Consider the following 24,565-nt stretch of genomic DNA (forward strand, 5'->3'; position numbering starts at 1 on the left):
TTTATATAGTCTTTGTATTATATAGTTATAATAAAGTTCATTTGAAAAATCTGTAGTGGTCAAATACTAGTCTAAAAAGGAACATGAACAAAATTCCCACGAGTTTACACTTCCCAGCAGGACTTTGCATTGAATTACAAGTCTCTGCAGAAGAGAAAACACACTATAGGACCTTCACACTATTAATGGGACCGTGTACAATTTGAGTTGTAAACAAGGTAGGCAAAGAGTTAATACTTTTTGCTGCTGATTATCAGAAAAGGGAAAAAAATGTTTCAAAGTATCCACCTACTAAACATTTACTTACTTAGGTGGTCAGCTGTAACCAGCTAAACAGTTTTCAGCTTCTCCAGTGGTTTCAAAATTCAAAAGTTCCTTTTTATACTGGACATTCTCTAAGACTTTGACCTCATGACCACAGATTATGTGTCAATTTCAGCATTATAAAGAAACAATTATTGAGCCAATGACAGCAGCTCCAGGTTTTAAGGGATCTTTGGTTTCACCAAGTGACAATGAAGTTTACTTGTAGAGCTGCGAAAAAGTCATCGATTTAAACATAAAACCACATTTGCTGACACTTGCACATTGTCTTCCTTTTCTTCTAATCCACTGAACAGTACATTTAGAAAAAAACACACACACCCGCTAAAGAATTGTGCATAATTGAAAATGAACCTAATTTGAGGTAAAGTTGTCTCGTAAAGCATGTAATGCTTCAAAATCAGTATTACAAAAAGCCTCAATATCGATTAAGAAATAACAAGTTTAAAGACACCAGAAATTAAGAGAGTGTGGATTTTTATTTACATGAAAAAATCATGTTGGAATAAACATTAAAATGTTCTAAGCAGACAAGTTGACTTTAAAAATGATTTTGTGCTCATGGATTCTAAACACATTGTAGATTTTGAAAAAGGACAGTTTTCATTAGGCTCAGTTTGATATCACAAAACTGTTCACACAGATAAATGAGTACAAATTCTAAATAAACATGAGTTAAGACAATCTAGGATTTTTATTTGAAAAATGAAGATTTATATTTTATCATGTAGATAAAAGGACTTCTACTCAGTGTAATGTGATATCCATTGTGCCTTAACAGATTCTTGAATCGTGAACAAGAATATCAAATAGACGAGATGCAGTGGGAAAGGGAACCCCAAACCAGCACAAAATCTAAAAGTTTTAGGAACAATCGGAGGACAACATGAAAGTAAAATTTGGGGGGGGGGAAGAGGTTAACTGCCGAGTATAATTTTATTATTGAATCCATGATCTGTAAGAAAAAAGACAATCTCAGTAATTAGCATGAAACTAAAACAAGTCCACTAATTTTAAATAAAAATGTAATTTTATTTGCAAGTACTAGATTATAAAATTGAAAATAAACCTAGAAAGAATCACTGCACACTTTATTTGAACAAAAAGAGGGAAAGACACAGCAAGTCTTATTTTCTGGTTCCAGTGTTAAGCTAAACATTTTCTGAAGATAGGCATTAATTTAATCCAAATGACTCTTGGTTATAAAATCTCTAATAAATTGTGGATAATCTGAAAACACGAGAACAGATCAAGAATTATCAAAAGATACAGCCATAAATGAAAATATCGGAATCAGTGGTTCTTGGAGAAGAAGGGTATGAGAAGACAACAAATTCAGAGCAGCAGATCTGGTCCAGTGTAAATTCGCCAGTTGTTGATGTCGTCATTTATAACTCTCCCATTCCAACTTGATACGCACCAGTTCTTTGCAGGATTATAGTTCAGAGTGGGGAGTTTGTACGGATGGATCACACATCTCTGGTGAGGGGGGGGGGGAAATAAATAAATAAATAAATAAATGTCCATGTTTTTGTTTGACAGAAGTAGTTCACCAAACAGTATGAATATTCTGATAACTAATGATATTTTTAACAGCTGATCTATTTTATTAGCATAAGCGATTTGAACAATAAGGGAAATAACACTAGAAAGAATAATTGGAAATAACACTAGAAAGAATATTTGAAAAAAACATTCATTCATTCAACTTGGGCAAAAAAAGCAAATATTTCATTAAAGTTGAAAATGCCTTGCATTAAGAAGTAATCTTTCCAAAGCACAAATTTTTGTTTATTTTTCTGCACTGGTACAAGCCACCTTTGTAGGATATAAGCAGTGATTGAAGATTTTGCACATTCTTTTGTGTGTGCATTATACTGAAGGTAAATATTACATAAACGTCTAAAATTACATTTTCTATTGTTTGAACCTGGAGAAGCTTTATCAAGATAAGCTGAGAAATAGTCAGAGGAAATAGTTTATACAAAATAGCTCCACTGAAAACAGTGGAACACTTTAACCACCTGTTATGATCATTCCAAATTCAACATCTGTTAGTATCATTTAAAGAAATAATCACTATGATGAAAGTATGATGAAATGATTAAAACAGACCTATATATCCAGTACCTATACAATACCTTCAAACAGACCTATATATCCAGTACCTATACAATACCTTCAAACAGACCTATATATCCAGTACCTATACAATACCTTAACAGGGGATTCAACATATCCAAGGATCTCAAAATTAGCTGGAAATTCATATATTTGTTTACAATATATGTTCTGTAATTCTTGCAGTAAAGAGTCATAACTAAAGTAAAGTAAAGACTACTGGAAAATTAGCAAACCTGTTAATGCCAGCTTCTATTTTTATATGGACTATTTAGGGCTGTACAAGGCTGTACTTTTAATTCAAAAAAAAGTTTAACCACCAAATATTGCCAAATCTAAGGAGGTAGTTTAAAATTACATTGGCGTGTGCCTGCTATGACTTCAAAATATATATATATATTTTTTTTTTAAAGGTAGAGTTCCATCTATGCAGGCTATGAAAGGACATTACAGTCTGCTATGATTGTCTGCCAGCTTATTAAATATATAAGGCACAAAATAAACTGAAGGTTTACCATAGTAACATTTACAGAAACAGGTAAGAGACTGACCTGAAGTATCAGACTGGATTTTTGTGAATTTTGAATAACCATTACTGAAGCTCTTATCAGATGATATATAGACACCTATTTAAGTGTTTCCATTATGTTACTAAAGAAATATAAAATAAATCTAATTGAGATAAATAGCTTGAAAATTCAATTTTTGGGGTTCTGAACTACATGAAACAATTGTTTTTCATCCTCAATAGCATCTGTATCTTGTTTTTTTAATGACCACAGTTCACTGTAGTCTGTCAAAAATATACATCAATTCCCCATCTCATTTGTGCAAACAGAATCAGAAACCCGAACATAAAAGCCACTAGTAATCAAAGATATTTTGTAAGAGAACTCAATTCTCTCAAGCTGTATTATTTCTTCAAAGTTTTTTTTGTCTATTGTAGTGAGCTAGTCTGGATCTTCATAGTCAAAATTATGCTGCAAAATACGCAAATCAGTTTAAATTTTAAAGATGGTTTAGATCCCCAAGGTGATTCAACCATAGTTTGAAATAAAACAGTAGCACTAGTGAGACATTTGTGAAATATCTTCAAGAACCAGCAAAAACAAGCAATCTTTAGGTCACAGATCACACATCAAGTAAAACACTTGAAATTAAAGGTTTGCAGCTTTTAACTATTTTGAAATTAACATGATGATACATCACCTTTTCATTACCAGCACCATGGATGGAAAAAATTATTAGTTATTAAAGATGGACTCTAATCAAAAGAAAATTGAGATTTTAGCCACTTATTCCCTAAAGAATCTCATTTCAGCGAAGGGGATTTTCAGCAGGCAGCGTTTCTGAATACTAATGGCAACGAGTCACAAACAGTGGGATACACTTAGCTAAACACACAGTATATACTTGTACTAGCGAACTACATTTTGATGCCATTTATAAGGAAATATTGTAAACATATCAAGTTTTAAGCTGCTTATCGAAAAGCATGGTTGGCAAATTTGAACTGACACAAATATCAATAATTAGGCAAAACTTCCATTTGCCTAATGGTACCTTAACAGAAGAAACTTACATATGCAAGTAACGACCTAAGCCATTTCCATCAGATTGAAGATTCCAACCCCCCCACCCCCAAGAGCATCAATGCAGCATGGCAACAAGCAGCTCAAAAAGGAACCATACCGTTACATCAGACGCAGTACCTGATTTCTCGATGCATAGCTTGTCAGCCACATGGTCTGCCTCATGGGCGAAGAGAGAAATTATTTCATCTTCGTATTCTTCCACTATACTCTCACACTGAGATCAGAATAAAATTGGAGCACATTAAAGTGCAAAACAGTCAAAATGAGTTACCGTCATTGCTATGAAGCACACACAACTCTAGGTGTTTCTTTGTTACCTGCTGCCATTTTCTATTTCCTATTTCTCACCAACATGGCAAAACCATTTTGTAGTATTTCCATATTAAAACAACTGAACCATGAAGCTACAAAAATGTGATCACCAGCTAATCAACATTCTATTAAAGGGGACTTTTCTGTTTATTTTTGATGAATTCTAAAAGCTTAGTAGCATAATTTTTAATCAAGATTTCATGAGCTTAAGTTCTAGTGCCCTCTGCTGTAAAAGCTGTCTGAACACATTAAAAAGAAAACCTTACCACAAACTTTAGCGATTTTGAATTTTCAGGATCAAACTTGAAATTCTTGAAATCTAATGAACTCATTTTTTCAGAATCCCTCGGAGCAAATCTCATATAAGTCTTCTTCTGGGTCTCTGGATCCACATATAATGCATAATCATCCATATTTGAACATATATTTTCAAAGAGCTCAAGTAGATGGATCTCTGACCTAGCATATGGAATCTGCAGAAAAACAGAGCAACATGAACAATGCTGCAACATTACATTATGCATTCTTTTAAAAAAAACACCAATTTAAGAAGTCTCAAAACTGAATGTAATTCTTGAGTGTGAAAATGTACTAGTATTTGCTTGTCACTTCTGTTCATTTCAAATACATTTTCTGTCTTATCAAAAACACCAACAAATTTGCCAAAAAAACAGAAGAAAAAAAACCTCACTTTAGCAAATTAAGTTAGTGGACCACCATATCCAGTTTGCTCACATGACTGGTCAGTCAAGACGTTGTTCATTTGCCTGCCAGCAGCTGCTTAATCCTGGCTCAGGATTCAGAGGGGAAAGCAAGGCCCACAAAGTTATCACTCGGGTCTACAGTCTCAGTTTTCATTTCCTAGAATAAAAGCTGCTGGATTGTCTCTCATCTCCTCCCCCTTCACCAAATTCAAGAAAAACCCCAGACAACACCTATACTCCTAGAGTGAATCACCACAAAGAGTGCACAAGAGGTCAAAATAGCCCTTCCCCTTGGTAACTGGACAAAAAGTTTTAACCGTCTAGACAGGTCAAGGTGCAAAATGCGCCCCGTTGCTTTCTCCGGAAGAGTTTCAATTGAAGCCAAGTACAGGGTAAACAGCAGAGATACATCCGCAGGCCTATGCGAGTCCCTCCCTCCACCCTCTACTGATCAAAGTAGGAAGTTTGCATGACAACCGCAGTCAAAGGGCTGAATCGCTGATGAACTCGATTTCAGCAATGTAGATATGGCCAGATTCCATTGTCTCCTTTCAGACACAGTATGGCCCCTTCCGGTCCCAGTGATTACATTATGGATGCATTTTCACATAAGCAGTTCATTCACACAAAAGGTTTCTCCTTGCTTCACTGCCATCTGATCACAAAGCAAATACATCAGTGCCTAAACATTAAAATAAAAGTGTTTTACTTACTACATTACTAGCTCAGATGTTTTTCCCATTATACTCAGTTGATATGATTATTTTAGCAGAATGAAGCAACTTAATCTTTATTGAACTTTCTTTGCAAGATCTATTGTAGCTTTATAGGTTTTTGGTAAAAGTGTATGGAAAATTATATGCACATTTAGACATTTTATGCTAAATCTGCATAAAACCCCACAACATTGTGACCGTCACTGTGGACAACACCAAATTATCTAGGGGCTTTATAACAAATCTCTGTAACTGAACACCAAATAGCGAGGGGGAAAAAAAAACCTTTCCTCAACACAGTCACAGGAGTTTAAATGCATCGTGCTCATAAAAGCAGTTCTTGGTGTGAACAGGGTTTTTTTTGGGGGGGGTGGGGGGGGAGAGAAGAAAAACACATACATTGCCCTCTGCCAGTAGAAAAGATGTCTCTGAGATACTGCCCTGTAATTTGCGGCTGCCATTGAAACAAGAATGAAGAGACTGCCATTATTAAAATGTGATGGAAGAGAGTCACAATCAATTTTGCCTGTCTGCTTTGGACAAAAGTTTCTTATCTTACTATAAAATAAGACTGATGCTCTGCAAAGAGGCGATAAAGGTGAAGTGCTTTGGATTTTCCAGTGTTGAGACACACAGAGTGGATTACCACCTTCAGGATAACAAAAAGTATAATATATATTTTAAATAAAGATAACCAATCTGCTAGTGAAAATGCATATCTACACAAGTTTATGGAAAAAAATTACCCCATAAATATGATCAAAAGACAACAATGACTGCCTAGAGCATACCAGAAAACTACAATTTGGAAGGAAAAATAACTAAATATTTCCGGTTTACAAAACTGACACCGATCACTAAAATCTTGCCCATTTGGATTTTGAAACCAGCATTTAGCAGTTCTTTTAAATTGCAGTTTTATTTTAATGATTGGTACCTAGCACCCATGGTTGGGTTATGAATTACATAAACCTCAGATGTTTCATACTAAAAAGTTTTTTAAATTATAGATCAAAAAAGGTAATTTGTTTTGCTGCATTTACAGAAATAAATTACATTAAAAGTTAGCATTACAAATGCACGACTACAGTTTGTTTCATTAGTAGAATTCAAAGAATCAATTTGAGATAGCATACAAAGATGTATTGTTATTTGTAAGATTTTAGCATTAGTTTCAATCTAAATATGACCCTTAGACAAAACAGACATATCACTGCAGCTTTATCTGTAACAATTGGCTCAAAATTAAAAGATTTTTTTTAACAGTTAATTACAAACCGATAAGAAGCCCATATATTAAACACAGGCTTGTACTGTTGGGTTTCCTACACATTTGTTCTAAAATTGTTGCTTTTTAAAAAAGCTAAAAGCTTTTGATTCAAATTTTCTGACCAAAGGAAATATAGCTAGGCTGAGTAAGTATTCTATAAATTTAAGATTGCATTTAATTTAGTATATTTAAGCACACTTTCGTCGAGATGCAACATAGGACATTCATATGTATTTAAAGTTTTCAGAAATTAGAGTATTACTGTGCTAAGCATAATTGAAATGCCAAAGTGTGAAAATTGGATGGAAGAGGAATTAAAGCTGTTTACAGCATCAAACAAATCTTATCAATGCTTTGAAATATGAGCCCAGTGAGGTCCAAACAAATCAAAAACATATTGCCCATGGTTTACAAAGTAACTGTCAGATGTCAGTCTTCAGCCTCGAGCCACCTTTTAATGAAACCCCTTAAGTCATTTTTTTTAAACTGAAGGTGAACAATAAAATTCCACAGAGTATACTTGACAATTATTCAGTGAGTAAGCTTTAATATTGGTCACAGAGGATCATGGGAACATGGCCCCCATAACTTAGTCAAGTCAGGACCACTGCTGTGCCAATCTAAGAAAGTAGTAATATGTAAGTTACATGAAAATCCATTCTAAAACTTAAAATAAGAAATAAATTAAGTTTGATAAAGTGAGTATTTAACACACACACAGTTTCTTGTCAAAGATTTCATAATGTCCCTGCAGGAAATAGCAGCACTAATGAAACAAATTAATCATCAAGTGTGCCTACACAGAAGCAAAATTAGACCACCACCTCAACTTAAAGAACATTTACAAAGGTCATACTTTATCTTGAAACTGTGGATTTAACAGTTTTGGGTGGATAAAGAGGCTAAATATTCAGACAATGAACAATCCATTATAAATGAAGTAAAATGGATTATATCAAACTCCACTGAACTGACCCATCATAGGACTAAGATCTTTAGCAGCAATTTTTTTCTCTGCCATTAGCACAAAAGGAGGCAAATGGAGATTTTAAAAAAGTGACAGTGCATAAAAGTGGTCTCTGAGGTTTACGCTAGTTCAAGAACAACCATTCTGTGCAGTTTTCCAAACCTGCTACACTCATGAAATCTGCACTGCAGTATAGTAGAATTCATTAGCGACAGTGAAATAAGTCAGCTAGTTTATTAAGACACTGACAAATGTGTTCAGTCAAAACCATTTGCAACCACAGCCTTGCAACAGCAGGTCTGGACAATTAGGAATAACTTCAGTTTTGTTTACAAAAATTTTATATACACATTAATTCTTGCCAGAGGGGAAGCAAGTGACCAGATTCTATGCAGCTTTTGAATTAACAAGAAGGGTTCCAAGAGCACACCAGATTGGCCTGTCTTCTAATTTCTTCCCCCACTCTCCCTTTTCTCTTAGCCGCCCCTCCCCACAGCAATTTGGAGAGTCTTCTCTTCTGCCGAGTGCCTTACTTATACAAGCAATTTGAAATCTACAACTTACCACCTTCAGACATCAGATATGCAATGACTAAACATTAACCTTTGTTCGAGTTCAATAATATCCATGACATTGCTAATATTCTCTCAAATATATATGTCTAGCATGAGGAGTGCAAGTTGCTGCTGTATATCCAGCTACAGAAAATACTTTATAAGAGCTCCCTGGCTGATGAATGGTAGTTGTTAGTATTTGGAGCAAAAGTGATGTGATAATTTAAAAACTTAACCCCCAGAAAATAATTTAAATGGGAGACTCGACAAACCTGCTCCCAGGAGGCGGGTCTCCCATTTAAATATTATAATGAGGCTGGCGTGCTTCAGATTTAACCACCCTTTTAAATTTAATGGTAGCTGGTTGGGTTTTGCAGTCCTTGTGAAACCCACCAGCTAAAGGCGAGGACTGCTGGATCCAGGAGGCCTTTACACTTACTTCCTGGATCCAGTGTCCCTACCTAACTCACCCCCCGCAATCGGAGACCCAAAGAGGCCTCTGATCCCCCACTCCCCAGGCCACAAGGCCTCCCCACTCTGACCATGTCTCTGATCCCACACCCTTGACCCCGGCCTGCCTTCCACCCACCCGCCCCCCCTATGCTTCCAGCCCCCCGTGCTGCCCCTGGCACCATGTGTTCTGGACCCACCCCCCAATATGCCACTCCCAGCCCTTCAGTGCGTTCCGGAACCCCACGGCCCCCCTCCCGATGTGTTCTGCTCCCGGCCCTCCGATGATTTCTTGTTCCTCTTCCCTACTCCTCCGGCCCCCCAATGTGCCATTCCTGGACCCCCCAATGTGTTCCAGACCCGGCCTGATAATCTCTCGTCCCTCCCCCTCCTGCTCCTCCAATGATCTCTTAATCCCCCCCGACCCCCTAATGATCACCCGCATCCCCATGTTCCTCCCACCCCCTGGCGATCCCTTCCTCCCACCTCTCTGCGGCCTAGTGCCACAGGCCTACCCACCCGCAGCCAGCCTCCCGATTAAAATTCAGGACTATGATTGTAACTGACCTTTGAGTCAAAGAGAACATTGCTTTTATATTCGAGAAATGAGTAGCCCTGGGGCTGAGATAATTGGCTTCCAACAACAAACATCTTCCTTTGTGCCAGGTATGACTCCAGTCACTGGAGAGTTTTCCCCCTAATCCGCATTGATTTCAGTTTGACCAGGGCTCTTTTGGTGCCACACTTGATCGAATGCTGCCTTGATGTCAACGGCAGTCTCTTTCGCCTCACCTCTGGAATTGTCCATGTTTGGATCAAAGCTGTAGTGGAGGTCACGAGTCGAGTGATCCTGGCAGAACCCAAACTCAGCATCGCTGAGCTGGTTATTGGTGAGCAAGTGTCGCTCGATAGCACTAATGACACCACCTTCCATTATTTTGCTGATGATTGAGTAGCCGATAAAGAAAAAGACAGACTTGAATCATAACAGCACAGGAGGCGGCCATTCGGCCCATCGAGTCCATGCAGGCTCTCTGTAGAGCAATCTAGTCAGTCCCATTCCCCCTTGCAATTATATAGCGCCTTTCACGACCACCGGACATCCCAAAGCGCTTTACAGCCAATGAAGTTTTTTTTTTGAAGTGTAGTCACTGTTGTAATATAGGAAACACAGCAGCCAATTTGTGCACGGCAAGCTCCTACAAACAGCAACGTGATAATGACCAGATAACTTTTTTTTACATGTTGATTGGCCAGGACACGGGGGTAACGCCCCTGCTCTTCTTCAAAATAGTGCCATGGGATCTTTTACGCCAACCTGATAGCAGACGGAACGTTTCATCTGAAACACAGCACCTCAGACAGTGCAGCACTCCCTCAGTACTGCACTGGAGTGTCAGCCTAGACTTTTGTGCTGAAGTCTCTGGAGTGGGACTTGAACCCACAACCTTCAGACTCAGAGGCTACCAAGTGAGCCACAGCTGACAATAATTGGCCGGGGTGGATTTGTCCTGCTTTTTGTAGATTGGGCAATTTTCCACATTGTCAGGTAGATGCCAGTGTTGTAGCTGTACTGGAACAGCTTGGCTAGAGGCAAGGCTAGTTCTGGAATACAGGTCTTCAGCACTACAGCCAGGATGATGTCGGAGCACGTAGCTTTTGCTGTGTCCAGTGCACTCAGCCATTTCCTAATATCACGTGGAGTGAATCAAATTGGTCAAGACTGACATCTGTGATGATGGGGACATCAGGAAGAGGCCGAGAAGGATCATCCAATCAGCACTTCTGGCTAGAGATGGTTGTACTCAAGCTGGGCTTCGCCATCATTGTGAATGGGGATGTTAATGGAGCCACCTTCTCCCAGTAGTTGATTTATTGTCCACCACCATTCGTGACTGGATGTGGCAGGACTGCAGAGCTTTGACCTGATCCGTTGGATGTGGGATTGCTGAGCTCTGTCTATAGAATGCTGCTTCAGCTGTTTAGCAAGCACATAGTCCTGCGTTGTAGCTTCACCAAGTTGACACCTCATTTTCAGGTACACCTGGTGCTGCTCCCGGAATGCTCTTCTACACACTCATTGAACCAGTGTTGGTCATCTGATTTGATGGTGACGGAGGAGTGAAGAATATGCCGGCACTAGAGATTACACTTTATGGTGGTATACAATTCTGCACCTTCTGATAGCTCACTGCACCTGATGGATGCCCAGTTTTGAGTTACTATATCTGTTCTTAATCACTCCCGCTTGGCACAGTGGTAGTACCACATGACACGACGGAGGGTGTACGCAGCGTGAAGATAGCAGTAAAATAAAGTGAATAGAATGTGAAGTTATATTACAGTTACATTGAATATAAATTGGAAGGTCTCATGCTGAAATTGTATAATGCATTGGTCAGATCATACCTCGAGCACTGTGTTCAGTTTTGGTTAACATAGACAAGGAAAACATTCAGGCCATGAAGTGATCCCTCCAATCAATCAAGAATTGAGTTAGGAGAAAAGACTGGAGCCCTTTAACTTGGAAAGGAGACAACTGACAAGGGACTTTATAGAAGTATACAAGACACTAAATGACAGATTAAGTTCATTTGCAGCAGTACTTCAAGGTATGCCAGAATACAACAACAAATAAGTTAAAACTACCAAATGTTTTGTACAGATACAAGGACAAACTTCTTCATGCAAAGAGTAATCAACAGTCAGAATGGTCTTCCTGGTTGATGAGTGGTGGTAACATTTTTGGACTCATCCCAGAGTCAGTTAGATGACATATTGTGGAATATAGCTTTTGTCTGCACAGATGAGGCAAGATGTGCCAAATGGTTGTCTTCATTTGTATTTATCTTGTGATAGTGAACTGGAGTAAGAGGAGCATCAGCATCAATTGGAAATGTGCAAGCTGGAGACAGAAGAGAGTTGGTCAAAGGATAAGTGGCATTACTCGAGCATCAGGCTGACAAAAGAATGACGCACTAGTGGAAAATACTGCTCATGGACTGGACTGCTAAAAGGTCAAGTTAAACCAACAGAGGCAGTAGCACTCATGTCAAAGCAGGCAAACCTGCCACTACCCAGTTTGTGATGTTTTCACAAGCCAGATTTGCAGAAGAAATTTTGTAGGCATCAGCCATGACTCAGTGGGTAGCATTCTTGCCTTCGAGTCAGAAGGTCGTGGGTTCAAAGTCCCATTCCAGAGACCTGAGACCTGACTGACACGCCAGGTGCCGCCTTTCAGATGAGATGTTAAACCGAGGGAGGACCCATCCATAAAAGATCCCATGGCACTACTTAAGAAAAGCAGGGTATTCTGGCCAATATTTATCCCTCAAGCAACGCCACAAACAGATCAGGTCATCATCACATTGCGGTTTGTGGGGCCTTGCTGTTCACAGTTTGGCTGCCACATTTCCTACATTATAACAATACTTCACTTCAAGAAGTGGAATACTCAGAAATCAAGATAGAACATGTCTGTGCTGTGCGGGCATTACAGTCTACATTCAGACCACAGTCTTCTAGTGAGGCTAAATTCAAGTCATAATAAAATGCAACGCTGCTAAAGATATACAGGCATAGGATATCTCATTAACCATCAGAAAATAGTTTTCCATGACAAGGATCTATTCATGAGCATCCCCTGCAAGAAAGTCCTCAGTGGAAGGGTTGAAGAGTAATGTAGCAAGTTTAAATTGGTCATTTCATTTGAATTTTTTAGAAATGTGTCTTAGATCAAAAGAACTATTTGGCTCATTTCCTTGATTTAAATTTGCAGCCCTACTCCTTTGCAAGAAATGGTTTGTTCCGTTATGAAGATCTGTATGTTTGACAAACGAGCTACATGTTCATATCTACACAATGGAGTTAGTGTGTTGGTTTTGACATGAGTTAAAAATACAAATATTAAAACGAATTCTTCAGTTCTTCTGAAAACTGGAATTTGATCACAAGGATCTCATTATTCTTCCATGCTTGAGAGACCAAGTCGTACAGAAGGACAAGAGGAGATTTAATGGAGGTTTTTAAAATTATGAAGGGTTTGATAAAGTAAACAGGGAAAGACTATTTCCTTTGGTTGGGAAGTCAGTGATAAGGGGTAATCAATTTAAAATTGTCAGGAGGGGCTAGGAGAAATTCCTTTATACAGAGAATTGTTGTAGCATGAAATGCTTTCACAGAAACCCCACAGTGCAGATAGAGGCCATTTCGGCCCATCGAGCCTGCACCGACACATATCCCACCCGATCCCCGTAACCCCTACACCAACACATATCCCACCCTATCCCTGTAACCCCACGTATTTAATCCCCCTAACACTAAGGGTCAATTTATCACAGCCAATCAACCTAACCCGCACATCTTTGGACTGTGGGAGGAAACCGGAGCACCCGGAGAAAACCCACGCAAACACGGGGAGAATGTGCAAACTCCACACAGACAGTCGCCCGAGGCCGGATTCGAACCCGGGTCTCTGGCGCTGTGAGGCAACAGTGCTAACCACTATGCCACCGTGCCACAGGGATGACTGAGGTAGCGAACATAATTGGTTCCTATGCACCAGAAGCACCTCTACTGGACCTATCATAGCTGCTTTTGGTGCATAGTAACGGATTACTGTCCACTTCTTAAAAAAAAAGACAGGGATTCAAACATCCCCTGATGTGCTGAGATCGCCCTATAATTCATCTACTCTGGTTATGCAAAGCTGCATCAGTTAAAAAGAAAGACATTTTTGTGGCATCTTCTGATTACTGCATGGAAGTAGAGATCCTGTTAGGGAGTTCCAGGATTTTGACCCAGCGACAATGAAGGATCGGCGATATACTGCCAAGGTGAGTAACTTGGAGGTAGTGGTATTCCCATGCACCTGCTGCCCTTGTCCTTCCAGGTGGTAGAGATCACGGGTTTGGGAGGTGCCGCAGTGCATCTTGTAGATGGTACACACTTCAGCCACGGTGCACCGGTGGTGGAGGGAGTGAATGTTTAAGGTGGTGGATGGGGTACCAATCAAACGGGCTGCTTTGTCTTGGATGGTGTCGAGCTTTGAGTGTTGTTGAAGCTGCACTCATCCAGGCAAGTGGAGAGTATTTCATCACACTCCTGGCTTGTGCCTTGTAGATGGTGGAAAGGCTTTAGGGAGTCAGGAGGTGAGACACACCGCAGAATACCAAGCCTCTGACCTGCTCTTGTTGCCACAGTATTTATGTGGCTGGTCCAGTTAAGTTTCTGGTCAATGGTGACCCCCAGGATATTGATGGGAGATTCGGTGATGACAATGCCGTTGAATGTCAATGGGCGGTGGTTAGACGCTCGCTTTTTGGAGATAGTCATTGCCTGGCACGAATGTTACTTGCCACTTATCAGCCCAAGCCTGAATGTTGTCCAGACCTTGCTGCATATGGGCATGGGCTGCTTCATTATCTGAGGAGTTGTGAATGGCACTGAACACTGCAGTCTTCAGGGAACATTCCCACTTCTGACCTTATGATGGAGGGAAGGTCATTGATGAAGCAGCTGAAGATGGTTGTGCCTAGTTAAAATGAAAGAAATTTCTGTGGCATCTTCTGATTACTGCATGGAAGTAGAGATCCTTGAAGCAGTTGGCTATTTGAGGAACACAATCACTACACGAGTGAAGGCAGGGTGAGTAATTTGAACTTCTCAATTTCACACCTGCCTCCTCAGTTTTTGAAACCAGTAACATTGAACCCTGCCATCTTCTTTGGGACAACAAAATACTGTAAAAGGGAGGCATGAATGGGGCATGAATCTCCGAAGTGGGGCTTAGCAGAAAAAAATTGAGAAGTTCAAATTGCTCACCCTGCCTTCACTCATAAGGATTGTGTGCCTCAAATAGCTAACTCGCATAACCAGAGGGAGCCGTGCCTTCAGCTGTCTAGGTCCCAAGACCTGGAATTCCTTCCCTAAACCCCTGTCTCTTGCTCTTCCTTTTAAACACTCCTTAAAACCTACCTCTTTGACCAAGCTTTTGGTCACCTGTCCTAATGTCTTCTCCTTTGGCTCAGTGTCAGCTTTTGTCCGATTTCACTCCTGTGAAGCGGCATGGGATGTTTTACTACGTTAAATGGGCTATGAAAATGAAAGTCGTTGTTGTGAATAGAACACACTATATTTTGTAAAGAAAGACTTGCATTTATATGGCGCCTTTCACAACCACCGGCCGTCCCAAAGCGCTTTACAGAAAATGAAGTACTTTTTGTTTTGAAGTGCAGTCACTGTTGTAACATAGGAAATGCGGCAGCCAATTTGCACATTGCAAGCTCCCACAAACAGCAATGTGTTCATGCTCAGGTAACCTGTTTTTGTTATGTTGATTGACCGGGGATAATGCCCCTGCTCCTCTTCTAAATAGTGCCATGGGATCTTTTACGCCCACCCGAGAGTGCAGACGGGACCTCTGTTTAACTTCTCATCCGAAAGACGGCACCTCCGACAGTGTAGCACTCCCTCAGTACTGCACTGGAGTGTCAGCCTAGATTTTTGTGCTCAAGGCTCTGGAGTGGGACTTGAACCCACAACCTTCTGACTCATAAGCAAGGGCGTTACCAACTGACACTACAGAAATACAGGAAAATAACAAATTATGTAGAATGGTCTACTATTTGGGATAATTTAACCAACTTAAATTACATTGAGGTAACATTTTTAAATGGAGTTACCCCCCCCCCCCCACCCCATGACAAAGCAAAGCTCTCTACAAATACCAAAATAAAAATGGTGAACAATGACCAGCACATTGCACCAGCAGATGGAGCTATAATGGGGAAAAATATAAATCTCCACAGGACAGTTATACTCAACAATGTCAATCAAGTCTTTCCAAGTCAGCTGAGATCAGCAAACTCAGTACATACCAGGATTAAACCTTCCTGCTCTGTGGTTCAGTACTACACCATGTGATGGATTTACTGCTAAGCCGCAAGGACAGCCCTACAGTATTTTGTTTTAAAGTATGGTATTTGATAGTTGAAAGTTGCTGATTTGAGAATAGGTGTTAAAACGAGTGATTAATGATATCTGTGCAATCTTCGTGTCAAGCCAAAGAAATGTTCACTACCTACATACTTTACAGCTGGCATAGTGGTTTGAGTAACACTAGTACTGAATGCTGTCTTAAGGTGTAGTGAACATCTGTCTGTTCATAACAAAATGAACTATGCTCATTTTCAAAAAGGAGCCCCAAAGCAGTTTGCCACAAAATATGGATTTGCAGCTGGAGTTCTCCACCTACTGAGCCATTGGGAGGAACCAAGTTAGCTCATGGAAGGGAGAACAAAAATCTGAGGGTAAGTCACCAAAGCTGCTCACGTGCATCTTCTGCCAGCCATTTGAGACTGGCAAAATGTACCCATGGTCTTGGGGAGCTGCATGGCAAATTTAAAATCGAGAGGGGGAATGCATTAAATGTCATGAACAAAATTTGCAGTTGTAATCCTGATCACTTGCTAAAAAGGACTAAACACCAAGGAGGAAACATTCGGTTGCTTTGCACCTCCCGTTAGCGCGGGGCGCAAAGCACCTAGCGCCTGGGCACGGCGCCGCCAATGCCTCCTGCGAAATTTGTCGTCGGCGGTAACCGTTAGCACCCCATGATGCTGCGCCGGCGGCGATGATGTCATCGCCGTGCGCATCGCCCCGCTCGTGATCTTCGGTAGCGCTCCCCGACTTACATAGCGTCCGACAGGGTCAGAGGGGCCTACCTGCGGCCGGGGCAGCGTTAATTAAAGGAGAGGTGCCGGGCCGCCATTTTTGTTGCTGGCCGCCTGCCAGCACCTGCCCCCGATGCCATCCCCGGCCTCCTGACTAGCCCCCGCGCGGGGTGTCGGCTGCGCGCCATGAGCCCGGCACCTTTCTTGAGTGCCGGGTTCTTTTGCCGGCACTCCAATCCCTGGCGGCCCAGCTGAACCCCGGGTTGCGCTGCGCAAGGCCCCGCCCCTTTAAGAAGGGGAGGAAGGCCTGCAGTACCGTGGCGCTGCTGCACTTAGCGCCGCGATAGTCCCTCGCAGCGCCCCAAGAGGGAGGCAGGGCGCTTTCAGTAGAGCCCCACTTCCCTCTTGGGACACTATTGATGAATTTCGGCCGCAGGGGCGCGAATTTGTTTGGGGTGCTACTTCGAAGTTAGCGCCCCAAAGGGGGCGCAACTCAATTTTCCCCCCCAAATATCCAACTCAAGACACCAACAGCTAAATTCAACAACACCAGCTTGACACTGAATTGTCCATCTTGTCTGATATCAACGAGTGGGAACCATTGTCTATTAACTTTGGTAATTCAATGTAGCTGTTTAAACATGGCATTCTGACATTGGGAACTGTGCTGTAACACATCAGTGTTTGAAGCCTGCAATATTATTTGAAAAAAAGAGCCGTGGTATTTTCAGGATGACTTTTCCCTCTAGTTCCATGCCTTTTTCCCTCTAGTTCCATGCCTTGTTCTCTCTACACAGATGCGGCCGGACCTGCTGTGATTTCCAGCCAAAAAAAATGTTTTTTGTCTTTTTTTGTTTTTCATACAGACCCCAGCATCTGCAATATTTGACCCCTTGTGACCCCACCTCATTGTTCTTTGATGTAATGTTTCCCTGACTGACCTGTTTGGACACCATTCACACATTTGACTGCTGTGATTATCTCTCTACCGAGGTGTGATAAATGGCAGTTGGAAAGGTTACCTGTAAACATCTGACATGATTCTCTGACTATATAAGCTGTGTCTTTATGCATTTCTCCACTTCACCTGAAGAAGGAGCAGCGCTCTGAAAGCTTGTGATTTCAAATAAAGCTGTTGGACTATAACCTGGTGTTGTGTGACTTCTTACATTTGTCCACCCCAGTCCAACTCCGGCATCTCCACACCATTTAATCACCCTGACCAATGCCATGTTATTTGTCCCTACTGACAACATGTTGCAACACGACACCATCAGGGAGCACTACCAGGAGGCAGAACCATCTCAAGCTCTCTGCATATATGTAATTTACCACAAGCAAGACATATTCCAGAAACAGTCCTTCGACAAAATCCCTTTTCCTATATAGTGCTGAGGTTATCAAATACAGTAACTGCAGGTTATGAAATATATATCTGGTGTATGTAAAGTGGTAGAATTAGTATTCCACAAATAAACAGCCCCCTTCAAAATGCACAAATAAGATGTCATACTATAGTGACACAACTGCAAAGGGCTTATAATGTAAAAAGACTGATTTTAAAAAATTATTTCGTGCCAGCATTCAGTAGGAAGAGATCAGTCATGTGAATCTGAACTTTCAATTCACCCTGGCAGCAACTTACATCACCAGTAAGAACAAAGTTCTTGAAGAGGACGCATTTGCAGGGTTATGGGGAAAAGGCTGGGGCTCAGGACGAAACAGCCGGCACAGGCACAACGGGCCGAAAGGCCTCCTTCTGTGCTATAAGATTCGATGAAAGTCACGTCGGCACAGGCACGATGGGCCGAATGGCCCCCTTCTGTGCTGTAAGATTCTATGAAAGTCTCAGGAAGAAATTTCTTAGGAACAGTTCATTTTTTTTTAAATGTACCTAATACTGGGAACATTTGTGTCCAAAATAAATACAGAAACTGTAATTGCATGTACAGGGTACAAGCATTTGAACTACACTGTAAAGGCTACTAACAAATACTGAAATGGAAGAAAAGTAGATGTTGCCAGAATCACACTGAAGCTTCAAGTACTGGAGTCTAGTAAAGGTGACAAAAGAAACACCAGAGCATTGCTGATACCTGTGAATTTATACCACAGCATGGATCATTGCCTTCTGGAGTGGATGGGAGAAAAATTGGAAAAATAATCTAATATTCCTGGATTTTCAGGTAGAATGGTAGAGCAGATCATTGACATCAAATTGATGGCAAACAGTCATGGTGGCCGGAATTTTCTCACTGCCGTGCGTGCGGTATTGCAGGTGGGTCGGTAGTGAAACTCGCAGAAAATGGGAACGGGATGGGAACGCGCCGTCATCCCTAACTTGGGCACGTTTGCCAGCACACCACTGACCTGAACAGCAGAGGCGGGTGACCTAATTAATCTCATTCAAACCTTCTTGTGAGACCCTTAACAGGGTTTTTAACCAGACCTTTGAATTTCACTGAATGACCATGGGAATCATGCAGCTCGGAAACCACGTCTGTCAACCTGAGGCGGAAGCTCAGTGGTCATTCTGCAACTTCATTAATGGAGAGCATGGAAAGCACAATAAATACTCCCACATGACACCTCATTACTTGCCTAAGGGAAACGCTCTTGCTGACCCCATTTTGAGCACAGATTTAGGTGTCTAGAGTTTGCAAGTCTTTTCTGCAACCTCGGAAGCCACTCTCACCACGCTGCTATAACTATCACAACATTGACAGATTGTTCCTCTGATCTCTACTTGACCTGCCATCTATTATATCGGCATGGGTGCCGTTTATAAGGTCTCACCTTGGTCCTCAGAATCGGACTATGATGAGCCCCAACAGCAGCAGCACTACCACCACTAACCTTCTCCTCAGCGACCCGATGCTCCGCAAGACAGAGGGCATTAGCGCAAGGCTGCACCGCGCCGTAGGCGATACAGGCAGAGGATGAGCTTTTTCAACATAACTGAGCAGCAGTGCCAAAGGAGGCTCAGGCAAAGGGGGATGTCGCCGACATTTGCAGCTTGCTGGAGCTAGAGCTGCAGGCCAGACAAACTGGTGGACATGCCTTACTAGTGGATGTGAAAGTGCCTAGCGCCGTCAACTTCTTCGCCTCAGGCTCCTTCCAGAGATCTGCAGCAGACATTTGTGGCATCTCGCAGTCGGCTGCCCACAGATGCATCACACAAGTCACTGATGCCATGTTTGTCAAGTCAGCCAATTTTGTCAACACTGCCACTGATGAAGCCAGCGTTATTTTGAGTGGGCACTCGGTTTTGCCACTCTAGCTGGCTTCCCACGGGTACAGGGCATCATCGACTGCACACATGTGGCCATCAGGGCACCCCATCACCCGAGTGTTTGTGAACCACAAGGGCTTCCACTCCCTCAATGTGCTGCACCCATAGGAAGATCATCATGCATGTGTGTGCCAAATTCCCTGGCAGCTGTCATGACTCTTTAGTCTTGTGCCAGTCCATCCTCCCTCAACTCTTCGCACCGCCAAACACACTTACCGGCTGGCTGCTTGGGGACAAGCGCTACCCACTGAAGACGTGGCTCATGACTTGAGGAGGCCAAGCAATGAGACTCAGGAGCGCTATAATGAAAGTCACATGTCCACCAGATATGTCAGAGCAAACAATAGGCATGCTGAAAATGCGCTTCAGATGCCTTGACCGATCTGAAGGAGCCCTTCAGTACGCACCAGCCAGGGTCTCCAGAATCATCGTTGTCTGCTGTGCGCTGCACAACATAGCACAGCAACGAGGATTACAGCTGCATGAGGAGCAAGGCGCAGAGCGCACAGCCTCTTTAGAGGAGGAGGAGGAGGAGCATCAGCTGGAAGACGAGGAGGAGGAGCAGGAGGAACCAGAGGTCCAGGTGCCAAGAGCACCAGAGCACATTGCTGCCTGGGAGGTCAGGGATGGCCTCATCATGGCCAGATTTACTTAACTTCCTGCATTACACCCATATGGCTGCCGCATGTTGTGCCAGGTTCCTCCCACCCACACCATAAAGCATCCCTACAATGACCAAATCATTCCTTTCACACTGACCCCCATTGCTGGAGGGAACGTTATGTCTCACCTTTCACTCCAACTCACTAAGCCACTTCCAAAGTAGCAGACAAAAATGGCCATTTACGGAAAGTGGTGAAAATAAATAGTTTTAGATGTGTCATAACAGAAACGGAACCTTGCCAATAACACTTCTTTAAACACCGATGTGCTTACCCTTGTGCATCTACTTCTGTGTCATTTTTCGTTTACATGTACTTGTACGAGGTGCAACCCCTGTGGCTTCAGCAGAGGTAGAGGCAGCCTGCTCACTTCCCTGCTGCGATTGTGCAGACACTTTTGGTGGAAGTCTTCTGGGTTCTGGAGCCTCTGATGGTCCCACCAAAGTCTGCTGCTCCTGCGACTTTGCAGGGGCAGACTCGGCCATCGCAATCAGAGGTGGCATCTGGGGCTCTGACTGAAGGGTGGGGCGGGGGGCAACGGTGGAGAAGTGTGAGCACCCATTTCCATGTCCCCTCTCAGCATCATTCCTCTCATGGGCCACCCGTACTTCCGTGCTAGCAAGGAGCTGGAGAGCACCTTGCTGCACAGCAGTGGGGCCAGGAGAAACAAGTCTATGTTTACATCCCTCCTTGAGAAGAGGTCTATGAGCCTCTGCCATCTGTTGTTCATAGATAGCATGTGCTCATGTGAGGGGCGCATTAGCTGCTCCATGCAGGCGGCCATCCTTTCCGTGGAAGAGCATACCGTCTCCATCGCCTGTGACACGGTGGTGCTCATGTTGGAGATGGACTCCGTCATTCTCTGCACATTTGCAGACATCGCGGCCGCAAAACCTGAGAGCCTCCTGTACCTCCATAATCACCCGCTTCCTCATTGGCCCCCGAGGCTCAGCGTCGGCATGCAGCTGAGCAGAGCTGGGAGCGTCCTGCGCCCTGCGGCGAGGAGTCTCCACTGCTGTCCTTCCTCCACCATCTGCTCTTGCTCACTTGAGACACACCAGGTGACAACAGTACTCTATCTCACATAGGACCCACCGAGGTGTGCGTATCTGTGTTGGTGCTGGGTGCGCTTAGGTCTGGTGATGGTGCACCGAGACTGGAGGCTCCCGAGTCATCGTCTTCCTCCTCCGGCTGGACAGTGGGGGAGGGCTCTTGATGGACCTGTGGGAGAGTAAAGAAATGATTTAGAAATGTTATATTAAGAATGGGTTACGATGCCATTAGGCACATGATGAACATTCACTGGCTGCTGACATCAGTCAACATATGAGTGACTGCTGTATGTCATGTAGCTGTACGAGATGTAATTTTGCCACCAGGTTGCAGTGAGGTCCCCCTCTCCGTCTCCCACCGCCAGCAGCTCCGCAACTGGACACCTCCAGGGTGACCTCCTCTGGAGTTAAAGTCGTGAAGGATGGAGGGCCACCTCCGGTTCTCTCCCTCTCTCTACTGTTATGCACTCATTTCTCCTGCAAGAAGGGAAAGAGGAGAAGTTTGAGCAAGAGTGATGACATGAGTATAAGTAATTCGTGGGTTACATCTGTAGAGGGTGACTATGAGGGAGTGTGGTGCCAATGCCAAAGCCAAATGGCATCCTTGTGTGGTGTTACTTGGTATGATTGCATTAGGATGAGGGAGAGTGTGAGGGGTGGTTAATCAGAGGGGGGTGTGAGTATGTACATAGAGAGAGCAGGATGGGTGAACGTGCAAGGTATGTTGACGTGAGTAATGATGTACAGGAGCAGGCTTGGGAAGGCAGAGTGATGGCAATGTGGTTACAGGCACAGCAGGATGAAGGGGAGTGTGGCTTTGCACTCACCTTTCCTGATCTCATGAGATCATTGAAGTGCTTCCAGCACTGCACCCAGGTCCGCCTCACCACATCCCTGCTGTTTACCTCCTCAGCTATTTGGAGCCTTGGGGAGGTCTCTTCCGTCCATCAGCGGGAAAAAGGACCTCCCTGTGTGCTCTGACTCCCTCCCACAAGAATATGTAGAGTCATCTGAAAACCTGGGTGCAGCCCTCTCTCTTTGCAAAGTCATGTTTTGAAGTCTGAGCAAGAAGATCCTGCAATATCCTCCCTGCACACTCTCAGATGAAGCTTTAAATGCAATGTGGCCAAGGCTGCTTGAAATATCCCGCTGGAAATAAGTTATCGATGACGTCAGTAGACCCACACCTTTAATAGGGCTGGGAAACGCGCATGTCTGCCTTAATAAGTGCCATTAACAAAGTCACTCCGAGGAGCGGGATCAGAACAACACGGTTCCAACCCACCACGTGGCTCACACGCACCCGAACCAACTAGGGAAGGAAAATTCCAGCCGGTATTTCCTGTTTCTGATGCGACACGTAGCGCACTATTTATAAAATTGTATTCAGTTGGGCCTGTTCTACAATAAGCAACATGCAGCAATACTTTACTTCTGCGATAGAGGCATCTTCTAATTTTCAATTTTAAAAAACTGCACAATTATCAGTATCTGGTTTCTCATGTGATGATAGTAATAGAGGTCTTTAAAATTATGAAAGGTTTTGATAGAGTAGACAGAGAGTGTTTCCATTTGTGGGGAAGAGAAAAACTAGAGGCCATCAATATAGGATAGTGACCAAGAAATCAAATAGGGAATTCAGAAGAAACTTCTTTACCCAGAGAGTGGTGAGAATGTGGAACTCGCTACAACAGGGAGTGGTCGAGGCAAGTAGTATAGATGCATTTAAGGGGAGGCTAGATAAGCATGTCAGGGAGTAGGGAATAGAGGGTTATGCTGATAGAGTTAGATAAGGAAAGACAAGAGGAGGCTCGAGTGGAGCATAAATGCCGGCATGGACTGGTTGGGCCAAATGGCCTGGGTTTCTGTGCTGTATATTCTATGTAACTCTATGTAAATTAAATCATTAAATTTCAATTGTAACTTAAAAAAAATCTATTTAAATTTGAATAGCTCCCTACCATAGTTATTCTTTTAAAAAAAAAAAAAATGGCCCAGAAATTCGGGTCGGGGGCTTCCCGCGGGTGCAAGCCCCCGACCTGCACTTACCTTGCGCGCCAGCTGTTGAGCTGTAGGGCCCTGTGGAATTCCGATCCGGGGCGTGGTCCAGCTGCCGGCGTGCTGTGCTTGCGTATCCCAGGGGCGTAGTTAGTTCGATGCGTCCCCTGGGATCACATGGGCAGCCAATCGGAGCAGGGAAAAGCCCATTCATAAGGCTTGACAGGAAGTGCTGTCAAGACTTATAAATACTACGGCCCCAAAATAGCACTAAACATTCAAATAAATTTTTTAAAACATTTTTTAAATAATAAACTATAAATTACATGAAATAACTATTTTAAACAATAATTTAAATTTTTGAAAAAAATAATTTTATATTCTAACAGGGCTAAAAATAAACTTACCTTGTTTTAAAGTATTTAAAAATAATAAACCTGTGGAAAAAATGTTTTAATTTTAATTAATTCACCACTTACCTTGTAAAAACCAGACCTTACGCCTGGTTTTTACATTTCTAAATCCTGCAGGCTTACCCTCGCGTGAAAACCTGTAAAAAAAACTAAGTTTGATGCGCACGCGCATCCTCCCCCACGCACGCGTTCGACCTCTGAACCTCTTTGTTCAGAGGAACAGAAGTGCCAGTTTCCCGCGCATGCAGAAAACCGGCACGTCCATCTGGCCTGCGGGTGAGTACCCAGTGCGTACTCACCCATGGAGACCTGAATTTCTGGGCCATTTACTGTATCTGGACATTTTTTTTTAGGAAAATCACAAATCTTAAGTTTACACACAGTACAGTAACATTTTACATTATTCACCATCGGTTTCCTAGCTCCATTCAAACAGTCCTTAGCCTAGGTTTCTTCACTTGT

General features: G+C 42.7%; 1 protein-coding gene and 1 long non-coding RNA gene across 5 annotated transcripts in view; both read right to left on the bottom strand.

Moving 5' to 3' along the window:
- Positions 1–784: 784 nt before the first annotated feature.
- Positions 785–24,565, bottom strand: part of LOC147116998 (protein canopy homolog 1-like) — a 101,943-nt gene continuing 78,162 nt past the window's right edge. Inside the window, exons 3-6 of one of the 4 annotated variants that reach the window (XM_085987524.1) lie at positions 21,736–21,861; positions 4,619–4,825; positions 4,158–4,254; positions 785–1,803 (exon numbers count right to left, since the gene is read on the bottom strand). In XM_085987524.1, the coding sequence (XP_085843650.1) occupies positions 1,760–1,803; positions 4,158–4,254; positions 4,619–4,825; positions 21,736–21,861 (474 nt within the window). In that variant the 3' untranslated portion in view covers positions 785–1,759. The remainder of the gene's footprint in view (positions 1,804–4,157; positions 4,255–4,618; positions 4,826–21,735; positions 21,862–24,565) is intronic. The other 3 variants (XM_085987526.1, XM_085987523.1, XM_085987525.1) reach the window with 3 other exon arrangements.
- Positions 1,822–4,151, bottom strand: LOC147116999 (uncharacterized). Its single transcript, XR_015078343.1, has 2 exons — positions 2,478–4,151; positions 1,822–2,439 (listed from the first exon to the last, which is right to left on the bottom strand). It is a non-coding gene; the product is annotated as an uncharacterized LOC147116999 (long non-coding RNA).

This window comes from Somniosus microcephalus, chromosome 5 (genome assembly GCF_052327205.1).
Source record: "Somniosus microcephalus isolate GS21.2 chromosome 5, FLI_Smic_1.0, whole genome shotgun sequence".
NCBI lineage: Eukaryota > Metazoa > Chordata > Chondrichthyes > Squaliformes > Somniosidae > Somniosus > Somniosus microcephalus.